Source organism: Diabrotica undecimpunctata, chromosome 1 (assembly GCF_040954645.1).
Source record: "Diabrotica undecimpunctata isolate CICGRU chromosome 1, icDiaUnde3, whole genome shotgun sequence".
NCBI lineage: Eukaryota > Metazoa > Arthropoda > Insecta > Coleoptera > Chrysomelidae > Diabrotica > Diabrotica undecimpunctata.
Genome location: NC_092803.1, coordinates 72954456 through 72982150, shown reverse-complemented (window position 1 = coordinate 72982150; position 27695 = coordinate 72954456). Strand labels below are relative to the sequence as shown.

General features: G+C 33.7%; 1 protein-coding gene across 4 annotated transcripts in view; it reads left to right on the top strand.

Annotated features, from left to right (window-relative positions):
- The window catches only part of LOC140450663 (myosin light chain kinase, smooth muscle-like), a 209717-nt gene that overhangs the window by 151614 nt on the left and 30408 nt on the right, over window positions 1-27695 (top strand). For 3 of the 4 annotated variants that reach the window (XM_072544329.1, XM_072544334.1, XM_072544340.1), the window contains exons 6-8: window positions 3998-4197; window positions 11999-12151; window positions 23953-26641. In XM_072544329.1, the coding sequence (XP_072400430.1) occupies window positions 3998-4197; window positions 11999-12151; window positions 23953-24919 (1320 nt within the window). In that variant the 3' untranslated portion in view covers window positions 24920-26641. Of the gene's footprint in view, window positions 1-3997; window positions 4198-11998; window positions 12152-23952; window positions 26642-27695 lie in introns of those variants that run through there. The other variant, XM_072544343.1, reaches the window with a different exon arrangement.

Genomic DNA, 27695 nt, shown 5'->3' with positions numbered 1-27695 from the left:
TCGTTTTCTACTGCTTTTCATTATTTATAAAAATCAAAACGAATATACTTAACCACAAATGTAAAAAAACACGTGCCACGTGTGCTTATGAAATGTGGATGTAGATTGTTGAATGTTGATATTTTGGTAATCGGGTTATCGGGTAAGATCCCTTTGTGTATTTGGTTACTTTCGGCTCGATAGGGATGCGTATGAACGTAACATACCAGCCCGTTACGTTAGGTAGTACGTATCTAGATACGTTAGTTTAACCCTTAATGCGCATGCTTATATGTCAAAAAGATACGTTACGTATACGTATTTGCTTACACAAAAACTTTCTATTAAAGATTTTTTTCAGATAAATTTTGTTTTACGACAAAGCTACATTCACAATAAATGGAATTTTTAATGTGCATAATGCACAATATTCGTACATTTGTGACAATCCGTACGTTGTTCAAGAATTTAAGCATCAGCATAGGTTTAGCATAAACGTCTGGATATGAGTAGTTAACGATTATCTACTTGGGCCTGTGGAATTGCCGGCTTGTTTAAATGGTGCTGATTACTTACATTTTCTGCAAAAGTTTTACCTGATTCGTTAGATGATGTGCTTTTAAATATTCTGCATAACTTGTGGTTTCTGCATGACTACTGTCCGGCCCACTTTAGCAGGAGTGTACGAGAGTTTCTTGATAATAACTACGAAGACCACTGGATTGGAAGAGGCTGTCCAGTTGCTTGGCCAGCAAGGTCGTCGTATTTAAATTCTTGCGATGATTGTGCTTATTCCGTTTCGTTACAAAATTGTGCACAGCTCTGGCTAAGGATACAAGATACTTGCAACGAATTTAGAAATAACTTTGGAAATTTTGCAGTAATTCGGCGTTCTCTAAGCAAAAAGGCTAATTTAAGCATAGAGACTAATGGTCATCAACATCGAGTTTTGTAACTATCTACTTTTGATACTTGTTTTTTTTGTGTTAGTTAGGTACTTATTAATTTAACTTTCCTGACGAAAAAACGAAAAATTTTTAAATCGATTTTTCTAGAAAACGGTGTATCATACCGACTTAAAGTAAGAGTATCTTTTAATACTAAAATGCTTGAAAATTTAATAGTCTAGTTCTAGTATAACGAATGCTTAAAAGATAAAGACAAAAAAGTTATGCGGTAAAATAACCGTTAACCTACCCAAAACGGACGCCTATGACCGGTACTAGAAATTCGGTTTTCATTTTTCTAAGTAAAAGCCTTTTGGAGGTATTTTAAATAATACTAATTACAAGGCGCCATCTTCAAAGAGCTCTAGCTCCTTTAGGAAGCATTTTCGGACGAATTCGGTGAATTGGGTTAAATTGTCTTAAAATTATCTGAGGAATCTTTGGTCTTCGTTTGTCAGGAAAGTTTCTGGACACCACGTATAGGCAATAAGAGGCGGAAAAATATAAGCGGTTACTTAACAGGATGATCGTGTATGGATAACACGGTGCTGTCTAGATTTTGATGTCTAAGAATAAAAGTGTTTTTCTAAAGTATTTTTGGTCGCTGAATCCAAATCCGTTGAGATTTTTTTCCTATCACGTACAGTTTTTTTTGCTACACAGATGGCACAAATAGGCACTACATCTAAAAATTTGACCGAGGGTTTTATAATGTGGTGACGAAATTGTAGGGACTTGTTCAAAAATGAAAATATAAATGAGTGTAAAAAGTAATTATTTCGAAGTATTGATAAAGTATGTACCTACCTAGTCGACAGCAAAGATTATCTGAGATAATCTCATGATAACAAAGAAATTAATGCATCATTCGTTATTTACACCACACTTGTGTACGATCGACTATCATCTCTACCTAACCTAAAAAGCTGCCTCGACGGTAATAGATTTTTATCTAATTTCGAGAATAATACTGTTTCAAATAGCTATTTCGAGTACTTGCATTCGTGTACTTACACGTAAAATAAATCTATTGCTAATTTGTAATATTACTCTAGTCGTCAGAGAGTTGAGTCCTAAACCTTCTACGAACAAGCTGAATTTTGCCGAGAATATTAATTTTGGGATCCCAAAAAAGATGCAAGAAAGTTTACCACTTTTATCCCTGGGCTTGCCCCTAAAACCCCCTCGTAGGGGAGTAAAAACGCAAAAAAATCTATTTACCAAGAATCTGTATTCCGCGACAAAAAATGTTTCAAATAAAAAATGTAGCTAAGATAATTTTAAACAAAAATGTTTTTAGCACTTTTTGCGCAGAATGAACTGTTCTATCAGAAAAAATACTTGAAGCGACCGTCGATTTCAATGTAACTCAATGTTCAAGAAAATTTGTATCAGAACGACGGTAAAATTCGATATCTTTTCATCCAAGTATCCTATCGACAAAAATCAAGATACGTTTTAAAGGTAAAAAGTGCAGCTTTTCTATGCAGCTTCCGTATTTTGCCGAGAATAAACTCACTTCTTATAAAAGTGTCAATTAAATTGATCGCTTACATTGACCAGTCGTAGTAAAATTTTCGTTTTTAGACATGTCTTTAAAACCTATGACATGAAATTTCAATTTTGAGTTGTGACCACAAATATGAGGCATTTAAATATGAATAAAAAACGCATAATTTAATGTTTTACATTACAAACCAGGTCTCACAGCCATATAGTAATAGAGACCACACATAACACTTTAGTGTTCTCAATCTTATTGCGACTGATAGCTTTTGGTTACAGAGCATTTTACGCATGTGCGGAATACGTGCCGAATGCTAAGAATGAGCTGGACCTGCAGAATTACGAATGAAGAAGTACTCAGAGCAATGAACACATGCCCTCATCTGGTCAATACTATCAAAATTAGAAAGACGTCATATCTAGGACACATAATACGCCATAGGGAATTTGAGCAGCTCCAGGTAATATTAAAAGGCAAGATTGAAGGTAAAAGGGGCATAGGACGAAAGAAAAAACCTTGGCTACGAAACATCAGAGATTGGACCCAGACAAGAGGAAATGAATTAATTCATCAAACCCAGAACATAGAGAAATTTGCCATATTGATCGCCAACCTCAACAAGCCACTTAGGAGGAGAAGGACATTACAAACGATCACACGTCACAAGAAATGCCACCAAGAAGACGATTTTAAGTATAGTTTATTGCACATGTTTGGTTCTTTTAAAAAACGTACTAGGCTAATAGAAAAAAGTTTTAAACGTTCTAGATTGTTTATTATTTAAAAAGTTTAAATCCAGCGTTTTTTAAGCAAATTTTAAATGCCTCACATTTGTTTCCAAAACTCAAAACTAAAATTGTATGCTATAAGTTTTGAAGGTTAGGCTCTAGTAATCGAAACTTTATAGTGGCTGGTCAATGAAAGGGAAATATTGTATGGATCTCATGAGAATCATAAAAAGTGGCAAAAATCGCGCCACATTTATTTATTTAACACCTTTATAAAATCTGAGTTTATTTGCGGCAAAATTCAAAAATTGCATACTAAAGCTGAACTCTTTATCCTATTTTGTCGATAGGTCATTTTAATCAAAAGATATCGAATTTTTATCGTCGAGCTGATACAAATTTTATTGAACATTGATTTCGCGACATTCAAAATCGACGGTCGCTTCAAACGTTTTTTATGGGAGAACGGTTCATTTTACACAAAAATTGCTTATAAACATTTTTGTTTAAAATTATCCCAGCTACATTTTTTATTAAAAACATTTTTTTTTTCAGCTTACAGATTCTTGCTAAATCAATTTTTTGTGTTCTTATCCCACTACGAGGGGGGGTTTTAGAGGGAAGCCCGGAGGTAAAAGTAGCAAACTTTTTCTCACCTTTTTTGAAGGCTCAAAATTAATATTCTCGTATACGTAGTATACGTAGATGTCGAGAAATTCTCGTATAAATTCACAAATTTCATGGTTCATTATTTACACTTTATAAAATCAGCAACACTTACTTCTACACATCCTCTTTAATTTTATCGCCAATAAAACTGATTAAATCGCTTTCAGCCGGAAAATATCCTTTGTCTGACAAAAACCGGAAACAGGATTAAGATAATCGACTTCGGCCTAGCCAGGAAGTTTGATCCCAACAAGAAACTTCAAGTTTTATTCGGCACTCCAGAGTTTGTAGCTCCCGAAGTTGTGAACTTCGATGAAATCGGATACGGAACCGACATGTGGTCAGTAGGAGTTATCTGCTATGTACTGTAAGTATGAGTTTATATTAAATAATCAGAAAGTTTATATTATGAAGTTTTGTTTTGGGTTAAGAATATTTTAGATATTTTCGATACTGGCTTTATACATTACCATGGCGCCCCCTAGCGACCGCAACATTCAGGACTCCAGAATTTAATGCTTTATTAAAAATGGATTTATTTTAATAAGTTCTATTAAAAAAGTTTAATATAAAATTGGATATTAAAGTATTATACTTATATGTACAATAAACATAATCGTTACGTAAGATATGTATCAAATGAAAGTCCTTAATTAGCGGTGTATTTTACAGCTTTGCAAGTTATAGGTTGTCGATATATAAAAAAACACTAACCTTAAAAATAACATAATGCGAATATACCTATATTTATTTCCTATTTTCCTGTCAATTTCATAATAATGGATTTATTTTAGAAACAATCTTAACCAACCTTTGAAAGGAGACGGCGCAATAAGAAGAAGAACCAAGATTATTTTCAGATTGTGGTAGGCATGATGATCGAAATATGAGATAAATATGGGTTAAAACTTACACTTGCAGATTGTGGTAGGCATGATGACCGAAATATGAGATAAATATGGGTTAAAACTTACAATTCGAAGTAAAAATTTATGGTTGTCAGCAAGATGGAATAGAACGAAATAAAATATAACGTCATTACCTATTCAGGACTTATACAAACATTACCATATCATCGAATTATACATGGAATATAAAAGAATTTAAAAAAATAATCAAAACGTACAAGTGTTAATATTTCGGCCCTATAATGAGAAATCCAGAGAAGTAGGTATAATCTTTTACACCTCATTCTAATGTAAGAATGTCGGAAGAAGAGATTCAGATAGAAAAACAACATGCTCGTCTCAAAACCTCCGAGAATGGGACTATGAGACAAGTCATTCGGATTAAGAAGAGAACGTACCAACTTGTCCCGAGAAAACGCAATTGATCTGAACAAGGTTTTCACAAAATAATCAATTTTCTGCTTGTACACTTGTTTTTATAATAAAAAAATTATTCTTGAAATTGGTAATAATATGATTTTAAAATGTGTTAATTGTGTATTAAACTTAATAATTTTACAAAGACACCTGATATATTTCGTCAGTGGGTGTCACTATGATGACGTAGATTGCCTTTAAATATATTTTCATCTTTTTTAAAAATGCTTAACACCAAGCTGAAGTAGTGTTTATTTTTTTACGGATTGTTTTTGTTTGGCTGGCCAAAATATTCAATTGAGAAAAATATTAGTCGAGTTATTATTGGAAAAGTATAACAATTCCACGAAATGCGAAGCTGTTGTTAGTCCAGCTAAAATTCAGCCAGTGAATCAGAAACATATGTACTATTTCTTACAGCTAGTCTTAAATAAACTACTGGGCAAAAATTAACGCATCATTTTTAGTGACAAAGTTCATAAAAAAACATATAGTTGGTCCGCTCTTTCTTTGCACATTTATGATATAATTAACGATTTTTTTTTCTTTTAACTTTCTTTTCTATTCTTAGAATCTAAAACCATGAAATTTAGTAGCTTGTCCATTAAAAATACGGTGAATAAACAACCACACAGCAATATTTTGGAGAACAATGATTGATACTGGAAATGACAGCGTTCATTTTTATAACTAATTTTCGTATTATTAAAATTTTAAATCCATTTTGGTACGTTAAAGCTATATTATTTTTTAATAATTATTATTTATATTTAAAATAACAACCAACCGTTAACTTATTGTTCGATTTCGTGCGACATCAATATCAATACCGTTACAAATCTTCGTGAGTTTTTGCCACGTTTACTATTGCATTCCATGTTTGTTGTTGTTCTGTGCCACTTTATCCCATTGGCTCATTTCCTGCAGATCCTCTCTGACTGCATCTTTCTCTCTTGCATCTTCGTTTATAAGGCGATTTTTATTACTGCCCATCACATGTCGTGCCCTCACTAGATTTTACTTTCCTAAGACAGACTCTAACTCGTTGTTTTGTCTGTGTCTCCATATTACTCGAAGGATTTTGCGTTCCCGTACCAGTTACTTCTTTTTTGTTAGCTATTTTAAGGAAGAATATGCCCTTAAACATTTAAATACCAACAAGAGCCGTGAACTTGGCGACGACGACGTTTACCCTGAAATATTCAAATTGATAGAAAATGATAATCTTGATATGCTAAAAATTTTGTTTAATACAATTTACAATACTACAGAAATACCAGAAGAATGGTTAGATTCTGTCTTTATTCCTTTATCAAAACAAGCTAACTCCAGGCGTTGTGCAGATGCCTATGAACCAAGTACTTCAAATTCTACTAAAAATAGTTCACAACAGATTATAAAAAATATGTGAAAAAGAAGTGGGATACGACCAATTTGGATTAAGAGCTGGAATAAGGGACAACAGACAGCTTGGTTTTCTTAACAAGTACTGTTGCAGAAGTGCTACGATCAACAAAAGAATGTTTTCCTATGCTTTGGCGATTTCGAAAAGGCAGTTGATGTTAAGTTCTTTACAGAACATTAACTTAGATGATAAAGACCTCAGAATCATAAGAAATTTATATTGGAGGCAAAGTACCAAGGTTAGGATCGACGATAAAACTCCTAGAAATATTAGTGTAAGTAAACGAGTAAGGCAGGTTTATGTATGCCCTATAACATATATTTGGAACTGCTATTTAAAATGCTATTGTGTAACTTGCCATCTCTTATAGTCTTTTCTTACGCTATATTTAAGAATAGAGCGTCTTCCTGCCGTAATCCCGCATATATTTCAAAGGCTTGTGACAGATCGCCTTGTATTTGTACTCTACAAATCACTTTACTCATAGTTGGTTTTACAATTCTTATTGATTTAAATAGAATTAATTAGAACAGGTAAGCCATTACGAATACCTTGACTCTTAGATTAACTATAAGCTTGACTCAGAACAAAAAATTAAAGCGGGAATTGCTCAAGCTAGAAATAATGTGGTTTACTCTGAAACTCCACTGTTTAAAGAGGAAGTAATGACAAATTGTGAAGAAAAGGTGAAAGAAATTTTACCATATAGAATACAACAAACACAACAGGCATACAACCACTATAAACAAATGAACATGAACAGAAATTAAACGAATACTTTAGTTAGACAAATAAAAAGGGAACACTGGAAGAGCTTTTCGAAACAGATGGAATACGACTTCTACGAAACACAGAAAGAAATATGGAGAATGATTAGAGGGCAAAGAAAAGAAAAGCACAAACTAATAAAAACGAAACCCATTTAGAAGGGGACATGGGCAGACTACTTTCGATCCCTATTTGCTAAATGTGACGATAATGAACCACCAATACCAGAGGTAACGGCAAACTAAGAAATACATATTGAGGAGGAAGAGGTTGTAGAAAGCATTAAGGAAATTAAAAAACATAAAACCAGCAGGAGAGGACAGAATACCGAATAAACTCATAAAGTACAGAGTACCTTCTTCTTCTTGCAGTACCGTCTCCTATCGGAGTTGGCTACCATCACAGCAATCTTTACTTTGTTGGCTGCAGCTCTGAACAACTGTATTGAACTGCACTCATACCACTCCCTTAAATTTCGCAACCAGAAAATCCTCCTACGTCCCACATTTCTCTTTCCCGAGATTTTTCCTTGGATTATGAGTCTAAGCAGAGAGTACTTTTCTCCTGCTGGCCCAGGAGAAAATGTGGCCCAGATATTCCAGTTTTTTCGTTTGTATGGTTTTATGACCTCGCATTCCTTGCCCATCTTCAGCAGAACATCTTGAGAACATGGTATTTTCCACATTCTCCTGTAACAACACATCTCGAATGACTCAATGTTTTTGATTTTTATCTTTTTCAGTGTCCAGGCTTCCATGCCGTATAGCAGAACGGAGAAAACATAGCACCTTAACATTCTCGTTCTTAAGTTTATATTTATGTCCCGGCTGCATAGGAACTTTTTCATTTTGACAAACGATTGTCTCGCTATCTCTATTCGCCTCTTGATTTCTCTTGTCTGGTCATTAGTATCAGTGAAGTAAACCCCTAAATATTTGTAGGACGTAACTCCTTCAACTGGCTGATTATTTGTGGTTAAATTCACATTGGTGTATAGCTTCTTTGTTACAATCATGAATTTAGTCTTTTTGATGTTCAGTTTTAGACCATACTTTTTGGTATGGGTGTTTATGTTTTCCATCAAAAACTGTAAATTTGCTGTAAAAAACTGTAAATAAATAAGGTTATCTGTTACTATTAGCGTGTCATCAGCGTATCGTATATTGTTAATTAACTCTCCGTTAATGTTCATACCAATGTTTTGCTCTAGGAGCGCTTCCTGACATATTGTTTCGTTATATATATTGAATAATAGTGGAGAAAGCACACAACCCTGACGCACACCTCGACGAATCTCAATTTCTTCGGTTAACTCATTATCAACTTTGATTTTTGCTGTTTGTCCCCAGTACAACCTGGATATGATGTTAATGTCGCGACTGTCGATGTTTTTGCTTCTTAGGATTTCATACAGCTTTTGGTGTCTGACTTTATCGAAGGCCTTCTCAAAATCTATGAAACCTACGTAGAGGTCTTGGTTTACATCCAAACATCTTTGCATTAACACACTCAGACCAAACAAAGCTTCCCGTGTTCCCAGTCCACCTCTGAATCCAAACTGTTGGCGCTTATGTCCTCTTCTAATTTATTAAATATTCTTTTGTGAATTATTTTTAAAAATACTTTTAGTGTGTGGCTCATCAATGCTATAGTTCTGTGGACTGAACACTCTGGCGTTATTCGTCTTCGGGATTGTGACAAAAGTACAGGAGAGCCATTTCTTTGGTATGATGCCTGTTCTATAAATTGTGTTAAAGAGGTTCACCATTATTTCAAGTGCGTCGTCGTCTATTAGTTTCAACAATTCTACAGGAATTTCATCTGGTCCTGCAGCTTTACCCACTTTTGTGTTCCTTATAGCATATTCTACCTCGCTTTTTAGGATTTCAGGCCCTGTTGTGTCGTCTGTAGGTTCTGTCACTGCTATTTCTGGTCTTTCGTCTGCAAAAAGTTCTTCAATGTATTCTGTCCATCTTGCCAGTTTTTCATTTAAATCTGTAATTATCTTACCTTTTTTGTCCTTTACTATGGATGCTTGTTTCACTTTTTTACCTGTTATTTCCTTGATCTTTTTATGCATGTTAAAGCTATCGTACTTTCTATCATATTCTTCTATTTCCTTGCAGTTGTCCAGAACCCAGTTCTCTTTGGCTTCTCTAATTTTTCTCTTAATTTCACGGTTCACTTCTTTGGTTTTATTTCTTCGCCTTTCCTCCATAAGATGCAAAATTTCGTTTGTCATCCATTCCTTTTTCTTAATTTTGCTTGGAGCTAAGGAGCCTTTACCAGCTGTCATAAGGGCCTTTTCTATCTCCATCCATTTATTCTCTACATTGCCTGTGTTCCTATTTTTTGCAGCGATGTTTCTAAGATTGTTGTTTATCTGTTCTCTTGTCCTTTCCAGTATAGTTGCGTTTTTCAGTTGCTTAACGTCTATCTTTTGTTTAACTGTACTTTTCTGTAGTTTCTTGAATCTTATATATATACTACAGCCACCACCGGATTGTGATCCGATTCTATATCAGTGCCTGGATAGGTTTTTGTAGACGTGATGGAGTTTTTAAACCGGCTTCTGATTAGTATATAATCGATTTGATTCCTGGCGATGTTGTCTGCATTATCCCTTGGTGATGTCCACGTGTACAATCTACGGTTTGGTAATCTGAACATTGTGTTCATTACTACAAATTCTTTTTCTTGGCAAAATTGTATGAGACGTTCACCTCGGTCATTTCGTTGTCCAAGTCCAAATTTACCAGTGCATCCATTAGTACAGAGTACCAGATCTGACCAAACAACTACTAAAACTAATCCAAAAAATAATAGAAAAAAACAGAATTCCTTAAGAATGGAGATCAAGCATCCTAATACCTCTCTTCAAAAAGGGAGACAAATCGGACTCAGAAAATTACAGAGGAATTAATTTATTAAACACAACACTAAAATTAACAACAAAATAGTGAAAACAAATAAACTGAATGAAATTATAACATTAGAAGAAGAACAACAAGGTTTTAGGTTGGGAAGATCATGCACCTACGCTATATTTATAATGAGGCAGAAGTACAAGAGAAATCATTAGAATACAAGAAACCGGCATATCTATGCTTCGTGGACCTTAAGAAGGCATTTGACCGGGTCAAATTAAAGGACGTTATCCACTTATTGTACGCAAGATAGATACCTTTAGGAATAATCCAAACGATCGAAAATATCTACCAACACAACACAATAAAAGTAAAAGTAGAAGAAGAACTAACTGACCATATTAAAGCTGGTAATTTGATAAGACAGGGAGATTCCCTGAGTTCTCTATTGTTCAACCTGATTATGGATGAACTATTAAAAAAGTAAGAACTAAAAATACTAAATGGGAGAAAAACAACTTAAAATAATTGCTATGCACTGCAGACGACTCAATACTACTCTCTCAAAGTGAAGATAATTTACAATGTATGTTACACCAATTAAATATAACCGCCAGAAAATTGAACATGTTAATTTCCTTAAAAAAGACAAGAGGCATGGATATAACAGCAAATTTACTGAGATGTAACTTGGACCTGGAAGGTCAAGTGATGGAGTTTAAATATCTAGGGATCACATTATCCAGCTACGAAAGCTCGAAACAGAAGTAGAAAATCAAGTGAATGGAGCAAACAAAGCCGCAGGTTACCTGAATGAAACAATATGGAGAAATAAATATATTGGGAAAAAATGAAAGGCAGAATTTACAAAACAGTCATCAGACCAATAAAGACAAACGCGGCAGAAGCTCGACCTGACACAAAGAGAACCTAAAGGATGTTAGAAACAACAGGAATAAAAACACTTTGAAAAATTGATGGTTAACTACTATGAAACAGAGGTAAAACTACAGATATACGACATAAATGCAAGGTGGAGAACTTCAAGGACTGGGTAAGAAATAGAAGAGTCAAAGAATGGAACGATCATGTAAGCCGAATGACTACAAATAGAGTAGTAAAGACGGCAATAGACGGTTCCCCAATAGGTAGACGATCAGTAAGAAGACCAGGAAAATGATGGAACGACAACTTACTTTAAAAAACAGGTACAGAGTCACGTCTACATAAAAAGAAGAAGAAGAAGACCTTTAAATTGCATCGATGATTCAACTGCAGCTGTACAAGATAGTGTATTTTATGATTTTAAGCAACTGGAAATCTCACTAATGATCAACAAAACTAAAGTAACCATTATTTGTAGAACAGATTTTTATCAACTCTTTATTAATAAAATCAAGAATCAATAATCCAAGCATACATACTCATATCCAATATTTAAACAAAAAAATATTCACATGAAGTTTATTAACAAAATAAAACTGCATCAATTAAAATAAAAGTTCATTTTTGACATTTTATAGTCGTTTATACATTAGTATTAACAAATGGAAAGTTTTTAATGAAAAATAATGAATATACACTCCCATTATTTATAATTATTTTATTTTTTTGCTGAAAGCTGAGAGAACTTGCTATAATAAGCTACTTAATACCACATTTGAAAAATTAAAGCTGTAAAAATTAGAATTAACGGTAAAAGTATAACGTGATGCGTTATATATTTGGCCAGAATTTAATTTAGTTTATATTTTAGTTAATTTATGATTTTAGTTATTATATTTTTTTATTATTGTTTTGCAGGTTATCTGGTCTGTCTCCATTTATGGGTCACACTGACGTAGAAACCATGGCGAACGTCACTATAGCCAAATATGACTTTGAGGATGAAGCATTTGATGAAATATCGGAAAACGCGAAAGACTTTATCAGAAAACTCCTCATTAAAGACATGAAGTAAGTAACGTTGCAGCTAATAAAATTGTATTATAGATATAACGGTTAAAATAGCAAACAATTATATTTTTCCATTTCTTTTTTATAAAGTTTATATCAGCTTGAAAAATCTGTCGGTATAACAGATTATAAGACAAACAACTAATGTAACATTATTTTAGTCAACTGTGAGTCGCTTCCTGAATGCTCGTTAAGAACAAAATAAACACTTTAAAAATACACCTTTATTTTAATTACCTGTTAAAATGCCACATCGCTGAACTTGACTGATCGATCAGTTTTGGCAGTCCGTACTACCCTTGACTTTGAAAATCGGTCTAGAATAAAAATTGAGTAGTTTCACAGAGAAAAAAAATGTCACGAAGAGTTTCGTATCAACCGATGATGCTTCAGATTGTACACGATTTTATAATAAGTTTTATACTTTATAGGTAAGGATCATATTTTATAACATACGCCCGTATTCTGACGGCGGAACTGGCCACAAAAAACTGTTTCTTTCTATACGCCGAAAAATCTTATATTTATTTTCTATATACTGGTTCTTTTCGAAGGTGTGATCGTAATAATGTTTCTTCGTAGCATATCTTCCTCTTCGATTCTCACGTGTTTCCTTTAAATTTTTGACTACTATACTTCTTAATTGACTACTCTGTTCATTTGTGCTACTCGTAGCATACTTTTTATTTTTTAGTGTCCTGTTTCATTTATATGCTATATGTGATAACAGATCTAATATAAGCCTTGTATATTTTGCTTTTGTTGAAAACATCTGAAAATATATTATCTACAGTTTTATTTGGAAAAATTTGTTTGCATTGTATTGGATTCTTATACTACAGCAACTAAAAAATGAAATGAGTCATATGCGCGATCACTTAATTTTATCGTATCGTTTAGCTGTCATTATGAGTTTTGCCAAGAAGCGGAAATGTTAGTAGCGGATAATTTATTTTTTATTTAGCGTAAGACATACAATAAGAACACATAATTAAAAATTTAGGTTATCAATATAACCTAAAACAGTTTCAGCCGCATTCAGGAATTTCATCTTCTTAGTTTTTCTGGCTGTTTTATGTTTCACATCTTTTGTTTGAATTTTTTCTGCTTTTTTTCAGTTTCTGGTTTCCTTGTCTCTGTTGGCTGGTCCAGTTTGTTTCTACCGCGTATTCATTATTGTCCTGATGACCGTTTCGTAAATTCTGCTTTCATTTCTTTTCCGATATTTCTATTTCTCCATATTGTTTCATTTGGGCAACCTGCGGCTCCGTCTGCTCATTTTTCTTGATCTTCCACTTTCGTTTCGAGCTTTCCGTAGCTAGATAATGTGATGCCTAGATATTTAAACCACATCACTTGTTCTATTATCTGACCTTCCAGCTCCAATTTACATCTTAGTAAATTTGCTGTTATAACCATGCATTTTGTCTTTTTTGGGGAAATTAACATGTTAAATTTTCTGCGGTTATATTGGATGTTTCTGGCCGCATCCAGCTTTCCTGGATGTTATCGTTTTCTTAGGCTTACTTAGTTCTTGTAATTGTTGAAGTCTTTGTTTATATTTTTTCTCTTTTTTCTGCGGTGAATTTTTTTTTCTTCTTAACGTAGTTATTTATATTCCTTCTCTGATAGTCGCGATCTGTGCCCCTGTTTCATCAGTAAATATGCTATTTTTTCTTTCTGTTATAATCTGACATTTTTCGTCAAACCAGTCATGCATCTTGTTCTTTTTTGTTTATCTTTCACGTCTAGTGGGTCTTCAGCTGCTTCTTTTATGATGTTTCTGCACCTTTTCCACTCTTCATTTATGTTTTCACGTTTTAGTCTGTTATCTAGTTTGATGTTTATATTTTGTTTATATTCTCTATTTTTGTTTGTATCTTTGAGTCTTTCTACATTATATAGTTCATGTCTAAAACCTATTTTCATTTTTTATGTTTAAAATTTTAGACCTTATCCTACTTACGAACCAGTAGTGATCAGAATCGGCGTTTGCTCCTCTCCTGATGCGGACGTTTAATTCGATTGGTGTCTTGTCTTGAGTGTACAATAACATGATCTATCATATTTACTGTAAGTTTGTCTGGTAATTTCCAGGTGCCTTTGTGTATATCTTTTCGAGCGAAATAAGAATTGTGCAATCGATTTCAAAAAGACTACTATGAAAAAAGAACACATTTTTAAAATCAGAGCATCAAAAATATTTAAAAGTCATTATTTCTCAAGCACCAAATGTTTTCATTTTATTGGGCTGTGTTATCATTCGTGTTCCATACCATGCAAGTTAAACGTTTTCTTTGTATTTCAGGTCTTCCTTTGGCGGAATTTTCAGTTTTTCATTGGCGCTTTTAAAATGATAGTTTTTGTTTCGTTGCGTAGTTGCAGCAGTCGCTGATGTAGCTGCTAACTCAGTTGTTAATTTATCTGTTTTGTCTTTATTTTGCTAAATACATTTCGACATAATGTCAGGACATTGGTTAATTCCGATATTAAATAGACTTACTCGGTTATTTTGACACACAAGGGAATAAAATTTTTCTCAAAAAATAAATAAACTTCGAATCTTGATAATTACCGCGTTATTTCCAAAGCGAAATGTTATTCATTATGTATCCCATCTTAAGAGCGATTACGTCTTCTATAGTTTTATTCATTAATAAATAATAATTATATTACATTATTATTTTCAATTAGTTTATTTTCAATAACCTTATCTATTATAGTAAAAAAGTAAACTAGTAATAGTAATTTACTAATATAGTAAATTATATTACTATAATAGATAAAATTAGTGAAAAATAACTAACTGAGGCTGCTTCACTTTTTGATTCCTCCCGAGGTGGATATATTTTTGGTTGTTTATGTTTCTTCTTTAATTTTTTTTTTGTATAATTAACATTGAAGCCATGTATTGTTTTTATGATTTTAACGGGGATTTAGTCTTTATTACGCCATATAGTCGGATTGTGTCGTTTGCCCTAGATAAATTTACGAACCCCAATAAACAAGTGTGCTATGTGTATCGATTTTTCTTTTATCTGTATAACTATCAATATTGCGTCTATTGTAGATCTGCCCTTTCTGAATCTTTGTTACTCTTTCTTAAATTCTATTAGCTGTATTAATTATCATTCAATATTTCGACGAATAACTTCATGTTATCGTTTTAGGTACAATATTAAACTTTTATTAGTTTTTTTCTGGCTTTTTGTCCCGTGTTGAAGATATTGTTACTGCTTAGGTAGTTCAGGTCCATCATACTTTAGCTCTTCGTTGTCAATCTTAGCTAGGTTGGTGTTTCGTAATCTCCTATGTTCTCCATCTTATTAATTTTATAAAAAATCTTTTAATATTCTTTCTCTATAGGCAAGCGGCGAACGCTCAAAAAGTGCTTTAGTTTACGATAAGCCCATAATAACTCGCTGGTAACCGAGCAAGTGGTACCCACATGTTCGTAACAATAATCAGCACAACTTTTCTAAATAATTTTTTTGATTTTGATTAAATTTGTTCATTTTAATGAAATTTTGAAATTTTAATCTCATTTATTACCTAATTCTGCATTAACATTTAATATTTAAAGAACTTTTCTTTTATCCGTGGCGCTAGTAGCGCGTCACCTCGTTTATTCATAGTACGCGTACGCGTACTAAAATGGGAATAATCCACAATTAAAGGTTAAAGTAAGTTTATCGACGTTTCAATTTCCACTTCGGAAATCGTTCTCAAAATACAAACATTAGTATTACACTATACACTATATACACTAATGTTTGTATTTTGAGAACGATTTCCGAAGTGGAAATTAAAACGTCAATAAACTTACCTTTAATTGTGGCTTATTCCCATTTAAATAGTAATTACTTTAAAATGCCACAAGAAAATAGGTTCATAACAATACCTTTGATAGTCAACTAAATTTGTTTATAATAACAATAGTTTGACAATTTTTCGTCATTAATAAATATATTTGATAGGAGTATTAGTAATAAAATTGCATTATTAATTATCTTAATACCATAATCAACATCACGGTGCTACAGCCTTTAAAGGGTCTCTACCTTCTCAAGATTTCTGCGCCATTTTATTCTGTCCAGTCTGTTGGGTTTTGCAGTTGGCAGCACCAATATCCGCTGTTATTATCCTTTTATCATGTTCGATTCTGTGGCCCGGGCTACATATCCTGCACACTGCAGTTGGTTTCGATTAATAATGGTGTTAATACTTTTAAGAGCAAACTTATACTTGTAGATAATCTGTAGTTCAAAGTTATATCTTCAAAGCGATTAACACGGCGAGACTCACTATATCTTGAGCTATTCTGAACAGTTGGTTGACTCTCCATATCCTGGTCCATTCTGTGACATTCCTTCAACCAATCCACTGTGTACTTCGATTTTACCCATCATAATTAGTCGAAGAATATTATACTTTCCTCACATTATATATCCAAGATATGCCATTGTCCTGGATTTTACGCTATCAATCAGCTGACGCGTAGATTTTGCTCTGTTGAGAACTGCTTCATTTTCTGCTTAGGTGATGTACCATATGTATCATTTAATCATTTCGTTTCCGAAGTTGAAGTTTCAAGTCATTGTTACAAAAGAGTAACCTCATTTAAAAAAAAATGAACGAGCCATGTCAATTCTAAATTATATCTCTTTATTTGGATCTAATAATTATTATTCAGTAATATAATATCCTAGATATTTAAAATATACTCTTTATGTTGGTTTTCCATCCATTTGTAATTTTGCATTTTGGTAAGGTAAGCGACTAAATACTGTGTATTTATTTTATCAATATTCATACTGCTACCGAAAAAGCAAAACCCACAACAGTGGAACGAGTTTCGTCTGATACGTCTTATGAGTCATGCAGTAAAAGTCCTATTAAAAGTCGTACATAACCGAATCTATAAAAAGTACGAAACGATCATCGGAAACGATCAGTTTGGATTCAGACCTGGCATGGGAACGGGAGAGGCCCTGTTCAGTTTACTAGTTCTGGCCCAAAAATGCTACGATCAACAGACTTCGAAAAAGCATTTGATAGAGTAACGACCCCTAGTATTAGAACGTCTGCAAAAAGTCGTTTTAAATATGAAGGGCATCAAACCACTTAAAAACTTGTACTGAAACCAAAACACTAGAGTTTTTTTATTGCCGTATTGACAGATTCCAGTAAGAGCCTAAGAAGGTATTCATTGAATTCTGACAGGCAACGGTGTGGGAAATCTTTTTTGGACATCTACGTCACGGAACAAGACACCCTGGCATCTTTCGGCCGAGTAGGATACTAGGCCAGAAGACCCCAGTGTAGTGCCGGATTAACCGTGTTCTGACTAAAACGTTAACCACCGTTCCAGAGAGGAGGTCTTGCCGCTCAATGAACAACTAAAATAAAAACCTAAAAATTTATAAATAACCATACCTGTTACAGACATTAGTAAACATCCGTAAACGTCGAAGTTGACGTCTCTGCATCTCTGGAATAAGACTTGTACTGAGAACAAAGCCTCTCTAGTACCAGCAGCATTTGTGAACCCGAATTGGTTGGGGGAAATTTGACTTTCACACAGCTGGTATATTCTTTTATGAATTATCTTTAGGAACAATTTTAGGAGATGACTCATGAGGCTTATATTACGGTAATCTTCGCATTTTTTGGCTCCTGGTTTTTTTGGAAGTGCAATAAACTTAGATTTTAGCCATTCTGTTGGTATTTCTCCAGAGTTGTATATGTTGTTGAATATCTTTGCGATTATTGCTATTGATTCGTTGTCCATTGGTTTGAGTAGTTCTGCTTGTATATTATCAGGGCCTGCTGTTTACTTAAATATGACATATTTTCAGATTTGAGGTATAATTTAGCGGATGTACCTTATCATTCAAAGAAACTACAGTGTGTTGAAACATTTCACGTACAAGTAAATACAATGAAAATTATGTGATGATCACACCAAGATGATCATACCGCGATAAAGTAAATTAAAAAAACATAATTAGAAAGAAAAATCACAAAATAATCTTGATATGATTTGGTTTAATAAAAAAATCTAGTAACAGCTATGGGTTCTTTACGTAACTCCATAAAGGCCTAGAAATTGACAGTTTGATTCGCTGAACCAGCGACAACTATGAAATCGCTAGCATTTTCAGTACTATAGGGTATATTATTTATATTTACACTTCATAATATAGTTTTTTTAGATAGTTCGTTACAAACAAAAACAATATATACCAACTCTACAAAAAGCTCTTAAGTCATTTAGAAAATAATTGTTTGCTCTTTGACCGTGAATATAAATATAACTTGGCATGGATACTGCATTTTAAAGGTAATGGAATTTGTGACTTCCAATATAAGGTTGTGTAATGCAATTAATTCGTAAAAATAGTCGTTTTTTCACACTTCATTTCATTTAACATATTGTATAATATTGCTTGTGGTGTTTATATAAACACGGAAACTACTAGATAAATATAACTGGGAGATTTAATTTTCTAAAAATGCAAGAGACTGTTTAAATCACTTTCTCACTTTCTTGTAGGTTTAAAAATCACTTATAAATAAAAAAGACACAAAAAACTGTATATTAAAACCAAAAAATATGAAAAGGCAAAATAAAAACTTACGAGCAAAAGATTTACGAGAATATATAAGAAGAAAAGTACAGACTGCTTGTATTAACATGGATCAAGAGGTTTCAGATAAACTTTAAATTAAGCGTGACACGCGTAAGACAGGGATGTCTTATGTCGCTGATATTGTTTAATGCCTATACTAAGCCATTATGGCAGAGACTCTAAAAGACCTTCAGACCCTGTTGAACGCTGTAAATAACGAACGCACTTAAAAGGGCTTAGCAATCAACGCAAAGAAAATAAAATGGATGGTGGTGCGAAAAATTAATATCGAAGACTCAGTATTAAAATTAGATAACAAAATCCTTGTTAAAAAAAAGTGGAACACTTTAGATATCTGTGTAGCTGGATTGTCTACAGGGTTGAAAGGGACGAGCAAATTTCGATCAGAATACAACTTGCACGAAAAAGCTCTAATAACTGTGGTTCTGCTTTTTGCAGTAGAAGTCTGTCATTGACCACATAAGAGTATTGAAGTGCTACGTCTGGTCTGCTTTGTTCTATGTGAAACCTGGAAAACAAATATAAAAATCTTCACAAATTAGAAGCGTTCGAGTTGTGGTGTTACCGTCGCATGCTCAGAATCTCGTGGACAGCACACATATCTAACGAACGTGTGCTAGAGACCATGCGCAAAGAATGAGAATTGATCAATATTATCAAAATGAGAAAGGTCCAATACTTCGGTCACATAATGAGAAGACCTAAATATCGCTTATTTCGGTTAATAATTCACGGCAAAATCAAAGGAAAACGCTGGGTCGGAAGAAAACAACTGTCCTGACTGTGTAACATTAGACAATGGACAGGTAGAACGGTCGAGGAATTGTTTCATCTAGCTACCGACCGAGAAACATTTTATCAGCTTGGTAATACGACGATAGGCAATGCAATTAAGAAGGTTCCCCTTCTTTTCTGGATATAGATCTGCATTCCTTGAACCCCCCTGCCTCATTGTTTTCGTTGCTGACAATTTGCACTCATTCTGGGTTTAGTGGCATAAATGTTCATTGGATAATACTCTACTGAACCAAGTTCCTTACCCATATCTTATTTTCTTGTCATTCTGTACGTCTTATCCAGTTTCATTTCATTTGTGAAGTGTTTGGGATTGCCGCTTCCACTTTGGTTTCTTAAAATTTCTTTCTTAACTCTTTATTCCTGGATATAGATCTGCCCTTGAAACTCCCTGCCTCATAGTGTACTTTGCTATTTGCTGACAATTTGCACTCATTCTCGGTTTAGTGTCATCAATGTTCATTGAACAATACTCTACTGAACAATGTTTCTTATCCATCTCTTATTTTCTTGTCGTTCTGTGTGTCTTATCTAGTGTCATTTCGTTTGTGAAATGTTTCAGATTGCCACTTCAACTTTGGTTTCTCAAAATTTCTTTCTTAACTCTTTATTCATTATATATTATCTCATGAAAAATTTCTAATATAGCTTGTTTTATTGTCCTCTGTGTTATACTTAATCTTATAGCTGAGAACTCAGTAAGAGTTATTTCTATTCCATAGGTTATAACTGGTAGGATGCAAGTATTTTTTAAATTTATTATCCACTTTCTGTTTCTCAGTAACTCACTGAGTCTTCATATTATTTCCTAAGGTAGGCATATTCTCTTATTAATCTCTGTTCTTTGATTTTGCTTAATTGTGTATCTTATGTATTTACATCGTTATCCATTTAGATTGAAAACATTCATGTAAAGTTTGTTATTAATAATATATCTTATATATTAAAAAAACAGATTCTGGTAACTCAGTCAAGAAATATGAAACAAAGCAGTTACTCAATTAATTTCCTTGCCAGAAGGGTAAAACATTGAGAACATGTGCTAGTTGAAAACATACCAGATTACACAACTGAAGATTCTCTATCTATTAACGAAGTAGCATACAAAAATGTAGCTATTACAATAAATGAAGTTACAACTGACTGCACTATCCATAATGAAGGATAATCAATCTCCAGATCCGTGAAATACTCCTGTCGAATTATTAAAGGTAGGAGGCCCTTATTGATGGTGAATCTATGAAATCATAGATAATATCAGAATAATAAATCAGAATCATATCAGAATAATATCTATTTTTGAGGAGGCAACTGAAGAGATACCAATTGCTATGGAGGTTGAGGTTTGACTATCTTCTTCTTCTTAGCCTTCTGTCGTCCATGTTAGGACATAGGCCTCTCCCAACTCCTTCCATCGGTCTCTATCCTGAGCAACACATTTCCAATTTGTTCCGGCTATTCTTTTAATGTCATCAACCTATCTCATCTGTGGTCTGGTTTGACTATAAATAGTACAATAAACCGAATGTTCAGTAAATTTATTTAAACATCGCTCACAGAATTTTAGAAGATCCAAGCGGTTCTACGAGTACACGTAGATCCTGACAGACAACTTATTTATTTTACAACAGATAGCAAAAAAGTATATAAATGCAAGAACGGAATTACATTTAGCATTTCTTAACTTAGAAAAAGCCTACAATAATGTTTTCAGATCAAAGATGTGGGAAGCCTTAAACATTGATACAGCTGTTACTGACTATTACAGAAATATATAGAAACAACGCCACATAAATAAAAAGGATAACCCTGTCACAATTTATTAATGTTACAAAGGCATTGAGACAGAGAATTCATGTTGAAAATGCTATATAATGAAAATAAAAAATGGGGATTACAGATAGGTCTGAAGAAAATAGAATACCTAGTGGTAACTATCGACGCTAGATTTCAAGTATTGATTAACGATGACATAAATATAAATTAATTGGAGACATAAGTACAAATATTTCGGACCATATTTTGATAAGGAAGAATTGACAGAAACAGAAATAAAACAGAATTCAACAAACTAGAAAAATTTTTTATGCCGGTCGTTGCTTACATAGTGGAGGGACTTTAAATTATGTAGATGGCCTTTAACTAAAATCGGGCTGGACAGAAGAAGTCTTCAATCCTGACATAGCGCGTCTCAATGGCTGATAGCGGACGTTCCTGCAGATATGTAGAACACGTACGAGTAAGGTATAGCCAAATAAGTACCCGCGGATCAACTACGCATATGCTATTATGATGCAGTAGTGGCATTATTAGATTAAGGCTATGGAAAACTAAAAATCCTTTGGGCTTATTTCTAGATACTCACAGGCGCCACTCGCATTATGAGTCAATCGGCTGTCATACTGAGATGGGATCTTCCAAACCGTCTGATCAACGTAAAAGAATATCTTATCCTTCATAAGGGGGCTCAGAACAACCCCTTTCGAAGGGATGTGGTGAGTACTAAAACACAAAGACCTATACACCAGATGAGTAGAATATCTATTGAAAAGTACCACACCTAGAACAACGTCTGTCTCAGCTGGGAGAGACAAGAACTCGTGCAATAAGAAGTGTTAAAAATCCTAGTTAAACAAAAAAAATAGAAGAAGGTAATGAATACATATATTTGGGACAGATAATAAAATTAAATAAAGACAATCAAACCACAGAAATTAAGAGACGTGAGAGATTGGCATAGACTTCGTTTGGTAAACATATCTACAAATTGAAAAATAAAAAGTATCCTCAATATCTAAAAACGAAACTGTTCAACCAGTCCATTCTTCTCCTCCTTACATATAGATGTCACACTTTAGACATTTACAAGAGCTAATATGGACAAAATAGTAAGGACATAAAGAGTAATGGAAACACAAATGATGAAAAAACTGTCAGATAGAAGGAGAAATACCTGTATAGGAAACGTCATAAAAGTTAAAGATACTACCAGCCAAATAGCAAAACTAAGGTGTAAATTCGCCCTTCATGTCTATTAGACAAAAATATGAAAGATGGATTATTACAAATTGAATGGATGACCTGAAACACCATGCTAGTTCGAGGTGGATGCATATGGCCCAAGACAGAGAAATATGGAGGAGCGAAGGGGAGACCTATATCCAACATTGGATGTCTAATACATAGATAGGTAGATAGGAAAAAGTAGAAATCCAAGAATATGAAGAATAGGAAAAAGAAGTAATGAGGAAGTCAGAACTCGAATAAAAACAAAAGAAACAGTGGTAGACAGAATAGAAAAACGGTCCTTGCAGTAATTTGAAGTTTTATTAATAATGTTTAATGAGCGATGGCCTAAATTAATATTTCATTGGAGAGAACCGACGGCAACGAAATACTATGTAAGACAACAAAAGTGGAGGATATGATCTGTAAAATTTCATAAATGAGAGATCAAGATTATTCATTTTAATATCAATAGAACACCAACTTAGTAGAGTAAGACTCAAAAATAATGGCCTGATAACATAAAAGCCAAAGTAGGTAGGCATTGTTACCAACCAGATGAGAATAGAACAAGACTCAAAGGAAGGTTTACATCCCGGAGTGAACAGAAAAATGCTACCAAAAAAGAAGAAGAAAGAAATTTCCAGTGAAAACTAGGTTAAGTACACTGGTTAAACATTTTCGTTTTGATCCGGCTCTTTATTACTGCTTTCTCATTTTTTTAAGCTTTTCTATGTAACTTCAAACCTAAATTTAGCACTAGCCCTTCCGATGACTTTTTTTTAGTATATAGTTAACCTCTTTTTAAAATTAACAATTGTGAGTAACTTGTACATAACACTGACAAGATTTATATATGGATAGATAATTATAGTTTTTGGGTTTCTATTAAAATTGCATCATCAATATGTAGACGCTGACACTTTGATATTTTCACTCCAAACATTCTCAGTAAATGAATTGATTGAAGTTGTTTGATTTGGTCACAAGATCTGAAATAGTGATTTTTATCTATAGACTATGAAGCTTCGATAAGTTCATAGTCTAGGATATGAAGTACACAAACTAGATTCAATAACCGAAAATAAAACTTTTCGATAATATTAATGTCATTCAGAATACTGCACAGACTATTTTAAAAAATTGCATTACACTACTACAAGCTTTTAAAATTATTATCAACGAGCCGTTCAGACAAAGACCCAAATTAGTTGACACAATTCACAAAATAACACTAACTCGACTGTTGTACTGTCCTTTCTACTAATTTGGGTTCTGTTTGCATGATGCTCTAGCCTAAGGCATTAATTAATCTTACTAACAGGGTCTTTGTCTAAATCTTTTCAGCCAGCGCCTATCGGCAACAGACTGTCTCAATCACGACTGGCTCAAAAGGAAGAAGTCGCCACCTAGTCTGCCGAAAACACCCAGTATGGACGTCACCAAGGATAATTTGAAACAGTTCGTTGAAAGGTGGAACGAGCACCCAAATTCGCCGTATGTTTTTGAGATTAGTTCCCATGTGATATCACCATCGATGTTGCCTAACGGCGAAGAAGACCTTTCTGGTTCTAGCCAGTCTCTAATCGGTGAGTCACCATCTCCGTGCGGGTCTTTAGCGTCGTCACCAGGGTCAGACAACGCTTTTGTAAACGAAGGGCAAGAAAGTTTAGAACAGCAGCTACTAGCACCGCCAGTTGAACACTTCAGAAGAGCTTCTGACAGTACTTGTGTGGTGAAACCGAATGATATTGCAGAGAGAATGAATTTGGCTGAAGAGATTAGAAAATTGTCAGATAAACTTTTCCAACTCTCTAATTTCAATACAAGTCTCACTAATAACGAGACAGTATTTAAAAATGAAGTTTCCATAGTCAAAGAGGAAACTATTCCTAGAAGTGTACCGATAACAATAACAGGAAGAAAGTACAAAGATGATGTTATAACTGTCGATGATGAAAACAAAGAAACTCTAGGAATACCATGGAGAAAATCAAAATTTAAAGTAAACAATATGTCCAGAGACGTACCTCTCAGTGTAAAAACCATACATAAACCAGTAAATTCCCACTTCACTACAAAAACCAACAACTTAAACAGTCCTAACGGCACCAAAGACTTGCTCCTTCAACTGCTAGAACAGTGGGACGGGCCAAAGGGTCCAGTGAGACAAAATATAAGGCATGGTTCTGTATCTTCTGACTATACTGAGAATGAATCATTAGGACAAAGAACTATTAGCTCTCTCAACACCTTCTTCCAGTCCAGATCTGCCAATAAGTTGGCACCATTCAGGGTGATTCATAAAACTTAAATTCTATCAGACAATGTCTGTATATTAAGGATCATAGTAATAAAGAACCAAACAAAATGTTTTGGCCATATATTATAATCGTATATAGCAATACAAAACACTAAAGTAGAATGTATTAACATTCTGATAATATTGCAACATATCTAAAGTAAAGTGGAATAAATTCTGGTTAGTTTTAAAAAATAAGGATTCATTTAAATTTTTTATTATATTAATAAACTTTCGTAAATATAGCATTGAGAAACTAAGGAAAAAAATATCATGTTCAAGTATTTTGGTCTAAAATTGGGTAAAATAGAAACAAGTATTGCCTTACCTCTTCTCTTTAATGTCTATGGGAAATATGTAATGGAAAAGTCTTAAAAAGTTTAGAAATATAGCCTTAAAGATAACGTTTTTTTTCTTACCGTTTCATCGTATTCCACCTTTTTATTCGTCTATTTAAGCATTTTCATTTCAGAAACTTAAATGTGTTGGTCTTTATTTTTAACGGTCCAATTTTCAGGACAGTTTTCTTCATATATGTTTTCTTATAAAAATTACTTTTCAATTGCATTGGGATTTTTCTCTCATAGAACATGCTACTCGCTTCCTTCATTTCGTCCATACTGCTCTACTACTACTGCATTCCTATATATGTTGTCATTTAATATCAATCTTATAATAATATTCACTGCCAAGAAAAATAGGTCAAAATGCATGAACATCGTGTGATCCTCTTTCCGACGGCACATTCATTACCCTAAGGATAATAAAATGGCAAAAGAGAGTAAGAAGTCATCATAATGTCGCCCCTGTAGCTAAGGATCGGTATACGTTCATGTGTAATTCTTTAGTTGCGTCTTTTCTTTGACTTAATATATCTAGATATCTAGAACATTATTTGGGAAGTCATTTCACCATTCAGTGTTGTACAGTTAATTTTAGTAGTAATTATCCTCACATGATATTTAACTTTTAACTGTTCGTGACTTAGTTTTTATCCCCTTTTAATATTTCCCACTAACATCATGTTACCAATAGATATACATTTGAAACGCCAATAAATGAGATCTTGAAAATTTTCTTATGTTAAATATTTTTACTGTAGATAAAAACCCTACCAAAATCAAAAAGATTGGTTTATTTGATGAGACAAGTTAAAAGTGAATGATGACATGTTAAAAGTTTGAATTACTCATGATAAAAGACGAAATAAATTGCAGACCGTCAAATGGGCAATCTCCAACACTCTGCGCTGCATTTCATATAGTAGCTTCCAAGTTACTTTAGAAACCAAGGACAAAAAAAACTAACAAATATAATAAAGTCAATGAGGAAGCGAAGTTCTTACATGTTTCCTGTAATAATCAGAGAGTTGAGACAAATAAAGAAACAGTTAAAGACTGAAATACAAAAAATGTTGATGTAAGAAGTGCAAACAATGTACCCAAATTATTAAAATAATTGTTCACTTTTTATTACATGACCGTATTGAAACAGACTTTACTCGTAGAATTTAAGAAAGAAACCAACGTTCAGGAAATAAGAGAATCCTTTTGGGTTTTGAAATATTCCTTATTTTAGTTTAGTAGCCTATGTTATCAGCATTTTTTATTGTTGTAATATTTTTTACAATGTACATAAGGGACCAGTCTAGCTTCGCAAAATTTATCTTGATGTTTGTGAATCGTTGTTGATGTAATATTTAAATAAAGGAACAATATTTGATGTTTTATTGGTTTTGTTCATGTTTTCTTTACAATTAGTTAATCAAATACTTTTATAAGCCATTACAACTTAAAATTGTTGTTTATAAAACGTTGCAAAGATTAAAAGTAAAATAGTTTAATAATTTTTTACCAGTAATACAAAACTCTTAATACATTTCTAAACAGTACACAAAATGTCTATACAAGACCATAAATACGCATAAGTACTTAGCCTCACCACCCGATGGCGCCACTATCTCAAGAGAAATCTACTATCATGTAATACATTCTCGTAGAAGGCTAATGTTAAATTTTCAGCTAAAGCGGACTCGTAGTTTTGTTTTGACTTCGTGTGAAAGTGGGCGTGTCCGCAGATTAAAAAAAAATGGAAAAAGAGCAATATCGGTCGTTGATTTGATTCTTGTTTTTGGAAGGGAAATCGTGCAGCGAAATCAAAGAGCGCTTGGATGCTGTATGCGGTGACTCTTTTCCTCCGATGGCAACCGTCAAAAATTGGTTTAACGAGTTTCAACGTGGTCGCACCTCGGTTTTTGATGAGCCACGCCTTGGTGTCCCGAAAATGGCTACCACGGAGGATAACCTGAAAAAAATCCACGATATCGTATTGGCAGACCGCCGACTAAAGGTGCGCGAGATAGCTGGGACAGTAGGCACCTCAAAAGACCGCGTATGCCATATTTTGCATGAAATTTTGGGCATGAGAAAGCTGTCGACGCGATGGGTGCCGCGTTTGCTCATTCTGGATAACAAGCGCAACCGTGAAACCAATTCAGAGCAGTATTTGACGATATTTGGGCGTAATCCGTAAGCGTAATCCGATATTTGAAGCGTAAGTTTCTACGTTGTTTCGTAACCGACGACGAAACGTGGATCCACTGGTACACATCAGAGACCAAAGAACAGTCCTCGAACAACGAACGCGCTCCGAAGAAGGCGACGACTATAATATCGGCAGGAAAGGTAATGGCCACAATTTTCTGGGAATCATAAGACCTCTTTGTATATTTGAATGTCGTCCGCAAAGCGTAGAGTGTTTAATTTTTTCCCGTCTATACTGATACCTG